The following is a 5459-nucleotide window of genomic DNA, read 5'->3' as shown; positions in this document are numbered from 1 at the left end:
CGTGAGCAGAAACTCAAGTTGCTTCTGCCTCAACAACACAAAGTTAACCAAACGCTGATTTATTGGCATAGAAGGTGCGTTTTATTTCTTAAAGGCTGCAAAAATCATGTACATTGAGTTCAGGTCAAACGAGCGATTCCAGAAAGGCCGGCTGATGTGCTCGGCGCGGCTAGCTGGCGGTAGGGGGCGCCGTCTTACTGCAAAGACGAGCCACCAGTCCTGCCAGCTGCAGCAGGGAGTTGACGCCCTCGATGATGCGCATGTGCGTGTAGCCAATCTCCTGCACGGACAAAAATAAAACGCCCCACCGCACAAATTCAGCGCTTGTCAGACGACAGCTGCCTAACGCGTCAAAATTTTTGTTTTTGATAAGAGATTGTTGCGGAGCAAGTGATCAAACGCCCGTTTTGAGCGTCCGAGGCGGCGTCTCACCTTGATGAACTCCAATTTGAGGTACTCTGCCATCTGGTAGGTCTTGCATACTCGGAAGATGTTGCCGATGATGTCTTCCGGCGAATAGCCCAGCGCCCACAGCTGCTCCACCACCTTGTAGGCCTCATCCACGTTCCCGTCCACGCAGTGTCCCAGCATGCCTTTCACGAGCAGGGGGTGCGGCTCGTCGCACACCTTGAACACGTTCTCGCTGTTGATGTAGCCGAAGCCCGAGTTGGTGGACTGCAGGTTGTTCAGCGCCTGGCCACGCACAAACGGGGCATCAGAACAAGAGGGGTCAACGGGGCCCTATTTGGTTTGTATTTTATTTTGAATGCTAGCACCATATATGTTTCAGAACAACATCATTCATGTCTAAAAAGGAAGTGGTAGTTTAAGCCAACGGGGGAGGCGGCATATGAGTGGAACGGTCCTACCTCTGCCAAAGTTTGAGCAAGAGGAGCAGGCAGGAGTCCTCACCTGTCGCATGTCCCCCTGCGCGGTAAAGATGATGGCCTCCAGGCCGTCGTCGGACACGGACAACCGCTCCCTCGCCACCACGTCCTGCAGCCGCGCCAGGATTTGGCCATCGCTCAGTTTGGAGTAGCGCAGAACGGCGCAGCGCGACTGGATGGCTTCGATAATCTTGTCGGAGGCGTTGCAGGCCAGCGCGAAACGTGTCGTCTTGGAGTAGATCTCCATGATCCGCCGCAATGCCTGCTGTGCGCCGTCCGTCATGCTGGAGGGAGTGAGAGAGGGAGGGAGGAGCTGAAAGTTGGGAGTGGACCAAAGTAACAGCCGTACCGCTCGGGTTTAGGAAACAATATCGACGGTTCTACACGGTGGCAACGGGTGGCGGCTGCCACCCCCACCTCAAGTTTCACCTGCCACCCCAATGAATCTCGCAATACAGTGAAACTCCTCTACAACGAAACCTACATGGGCGAAAATACCTTCATGTGAAACAAATCTTCATGCATTAACACCATTCCCACTCTCCTGCCCCCCATACAACGACCCCCCCCCGTTGCGTTATACGAAATCTTTTTCTCTGCTCTTGCCTCGCTACGAGATTCACTACAATGAAGTCTAATCCAACAGCGACCTCTACTGCTTCGTTCGGAAACGGCAACAGCCACCACCACACTGGTTTGCACATGCGCAGTAGTCCAGGAAGTATTTGTTAGTTTCAGACACAGCAAGAACGTTGCATTGCTAAAATGGCGACAAAACGGACCTTTGCAGACCAAGGAGTTAAAAAAAGAAAAGCATTCATGCTTGAAGACAGGATAAAAGTCATAAAAATGAAGGATGGAGGAAGCAAAGTAAAAGACATTATGCAAGAAATTGATGTAAGTGAAAGTGAATGCTGATCGTAAATTTTGCAATTTCTTTCCCGTTTTTTTTTTCTTTCTACACCGGCTTTATGAAGTGTTAAATAAGTGTATGCTCATATTTATGCACTACGTATTGGAATAAAACACATACATTTTGTGTGTGTGTGTGTGTGTGTGTTTACATCTGAGATAAAATTTGCTACAGTGAAAAGCCCCCTGTTGTGAAAGATTTCTTGCTGGAAACATGATTTCGTTGTAGAGGAGTTTCACTGTATTTGAGTATGAAAAAAAGGGCATCTTTTTCTCAGTTGGTCCAGCTGCTTCTCAAAGGGGCCTCGGGTGTGTCAGGAAAAGTCAATGTCATCCTCCATTCCATCATCTCACCTGTCAGCTTCATCCAGGATGATGATCTTGTGTCGTCCTTTGGGTAGCGTCACCTTTTGCTGGGCGAACATTTTGATTTTGTTCCTCACCACGTCGATGCCCCTGCGTGCACCAAAGGTCAAAATGCAAAAAAAAATAAATAAATGGAGGGGAGGAAAAAAAAAACTGCCACAATGATCTCACCTGTCATTAGAGGCATTGAGTTCCAGCACGGCGTCCTTCATGGAGGCGCCAAGCAGCGCTCGGGCCAAACACAGGATACTGGTGGTTTTTCCAGTTCCAGGCGGACCTGAATCGTAGACGTCGGAGCGGTCAGCCTTTGACGTTTTTTTTTGGTCCGAGTAACTTTGTGATCCAGTGTATCCGACTTAAAATAACCACTTGTAAGCATTTTCAGGTGTCTTACTTATGAATAACATGACTGAAAACACATCAAAGGATGAAGAATCACATGGAGAACTCCTGTAACATCTTCTATTTGCCTGACACTTCACACGTTCAAACTACTGCGGTCAAGAAAATCATAAGCAATTAAAAAAAAAGTGAAATACTCAATCACGCTGTTTACAAGGATGTCTCCCGCGCTCTGTCAAATGACAGAAAGGTTTGTTGACAAATGGTGCGATGGGAGACGTTCAACGTTTGCCAACAGGAAGTAGATGTGATGAAAAGGTGCGATCGGTTGTAGTATTTGGATGAGAAAGTGCGCATTCGCGATCCTTCATGCACGTCGTGCTTTCAGGGCTCCATATGGACCTGCGGAAAGTGCGCATTCGCGATCCTTCATGCACGTCGTGTTTTCAGGGCTCCTTAATGGACCTGCAATGATGATGTTCGGGACGTTTCCCTCCCGGGCGAACACCGCCAGGCGGCTGACGGTGTCCTCGTTGCCCACGATCTCGTTCAGCTTCAACGGCCTGTATTAGGACACCCAGGGCAGGTCGTAGGAGCCGGAGCCGGAGCTCGGGCTGCTCCCCTCCCCGGCCTCCGTGTCCGGCGTGGGTGCACCTTCCACGGCTCTCTCCTCGCTCGGCGGTACCGCCATCTCCACGTCCATGATGGCCACGCTCCACAACAACTTCGTTCCCGCTCCGGAAACTGTAAGTAAGATCCATTCCCATTGGCTGAGGTCGCATCCGCGAGGTACGTTTACAAGTCTCGCGATATTTGGATCAAAACATGTCCTGTCTCTAATCGGCCGCCGTAGATGCTTCATTTTTGCTTCGTGTAAGATATCCTACGTGTATTTGTCTTACCTATTAGTAGTCTTTTAAAAACACTAAAAGGAAAAGTCGAAATGTAAACGAATAGTTTTTTATGATGAGAAAAATGTTTCAAATGAAAATGGTCTTCGTGCAAAAAAAATAAAAATAATAATTTTAGACATGAACTGCTCCGCGATTCTAGTCCGGTCAATAAAATACATGCATTTAAGTTAAAGCGTTGTATTGCCAGTATTTTCAGTTGTTAAGAGATAAATATGTAATGTATTGTGTAGCTCTTCTACATTAGTGCTTTCTGTGGGATATTGTTGTTCAGCCAGTCATAGTAACAGTAAGCACATATTTTTTTCAATTTTTTCATAACGCCCAAAAAAGTGACAACAAGGGACAGTTTTTTTCCGGGGAGGGGGCCGTGGTTTTTTTCAAGTTTGTATCCAAATACAGTAGGTGTTTGCTTGCCTAGTCTGTTAGCAAGCCCAAATTCAAGAGTCAAAGAAGAGTCACTATCCTTTTAAAGTCAGAAGGTAAACATAACCGCTGTATCAGCAGAGATTATCGTCAACACTGTCAACAGCATTAGCCTCTGATTAAAATGTGAAATTGTCAATGTGGGGGTGGGGAGTATTTGTGTTCGGGTATGTTGCGCGCCCCACTTGCGATATTAATTCAAGTTTAATTGGGTGGGTTGGTGATGAAAGCCTCCACCCACCAGTGATGATGCATTGGCTTGATTTCCACACTCTGGGCTCTGATTCTGCTCCTCGAAGCAAGCAGCTGGCAACCGCCAGCACAGCACTCACCAAGGGAGGCGGAAAAGGAGACGGCCGTCGGCGCCCCTAAAACAAGCCAATTTCCTCACTGCCGGATATGTGCTGTCAAAGCTCGATCGGCCACCAATCGTGATCGGCCAATTTCTGTGGGGGGAAAAAAAGTATGTTTGGTGTGGAAAAGTGGTTTCAATGCATCCCTAACCCTATGATCGTTGGAGTATTTTATTTTAATTGTGAACACAACAGCATGTCACAAACAAGAATGTGGGGAGAAATGCAAATATCTCCTCGAGATCTCAGTTCTGCAAACCCCAACCTCAACTACAGAATGCTGACGCTTAAATTGCTAATCTTTCTACTTTCTTGTTCCCCTTTCGTTATTTCCTTTTTCGTCGAAGGGTATCTCGTTCCCGGCTCTGTTTTGCAGCCGTAAGTTTTCAGTCGTCAATCCAAAAACAACGTTGCAAATCTCGCGATAGTCAAGTGTAATAAAGATGTGCCGCCGCTAATCTCGCGATACGTGAATCAAAACATAAGACGTCACCGAGCTCACCGAGCTCGTCGGCGTGACGCAGCCAAACTAGGGACTTTAATACTTGACACCCAGTTGACGCGAACGTGTCAAACGTGCCGCCGACACTAAAGATATCTCAACACTTGAATGATCATCAAGGTTCGCACATCACACGACTTACGCACAACGCATTCGCGTTTGTGTCTTGCGAATGTGCAGCTCACGCAAGCTATTTAGAGGAAAGTAAAACGACTGATTTGAGAGTTTGGAAAAGTCGTAGCGACGAGCCAGGAAGTCGTCATCCTCCCCCCGCAAGCCACTTCCTTCTTCCGCAAACAAGTCCGCGCGGCCCGTCCCCCTCCGGTCGATGGCTTGAGCAAGGCGAAGCTTCCAAGTGTCCGCTTTTGCTTTCATTTCTCGTCATTGATGTCTCACTGACCGTTGTCATGGCGGCCAACAGCCGCTGCCCCGCGGCCGAGGATCCCCCGGGCCTGGAGACGCAGCGGCGGGAGGTCGAATGTCTACTCCGGGACTGCGAGCTACGCGCCGGGGACAGTTGGTAAGACTCGTCCGCGCAGGCTAACCAGCCGCCGCCGTGAAAGCCCAGTTACGGCAGCCCTTTATCGCCGCCGATGCGGGTTTCAGGGGGCTTCTGGTAATTTGATTAGCGTTTTTATTTTTCGACCATTGAAAGCTCCGGCTGAGCAGTCTCGCGTCTGACTGACCGTCCGCGCAGGTTGCTAATGTTAGCGTGTGTGGAGTCCCCCCCCCCCCCCCCCCCCCCCCCCCCCCCACCCAG

The 5459-nt window shown here is 49.0% G+C and overlaps 2 protein-coding genes across 2 annotated transcripts in view; one reads left to right on the top strand and one right to left on the bottom strand.

Moving 5' to 3' along the window:
* Nucleotides 1–58: 58 nt before the first annotated feature.
* rfc2 (replication factor C (activator 1) 2) lies at nt 59–4928 on the bottom strand. Its single transcript, XM_019860624.1, is given in 8 exon segments — nt 59–280; nt 433–693; nt 913–1171; nt 2154–2255; nt 2337–2442; nt 2973–3251; nt 4086–4290; nt 4842–4928. Coding segments are annotated over 6 exon segments (1077 nt in total). The 5' UTR covers nt 3211–3251; nt 4086–4290; nt 4842–4928; the 3' UTR covers nt 59–169.
* Nucleotides 4929–5082: 154 nt separating this feature from the next.
* usp11 (ubiquitin specific peptidase 11) overlaps nt 5083–5459 on the top strand; it is a 12832-nt gene continuing 12455 nt past the window's right edge. Inside the window, exon 1 of the mRNA XM_019860615.1 lies at nt 5083–5219. Within this exon, the coding sequence (XP_019716174.1) occupies nt 5107–5219 (113 nt within the window). The 5' untranslated portion in view covers nt 5083–5106. The remainder of the gene's footprint in view (nt 5220–5459) is intronic.

Source organism: Hippocampus comes, unplaced genomic scaffold, assembly GCF_001891065.2.
Source record: "Hippocampus comes isolate QL1 unplaced genomic scaffold, H_comes_QL1_v1.1 scaffold56, whole genome shotgun sequence".
NCBI classification, from domain to species: domain Eukaryota; kingdom Metazoa; phylum Chordata; class Actinopteri; order Syngnathiformes; family Syngnathidae; genus Hippocampus; species Hippocampus comes.
The sequence above is the reverse complement of the archived record's forward strand: the minus strand, read 5'-3'. Positions and strand labels throughout refer to the sequence as shown.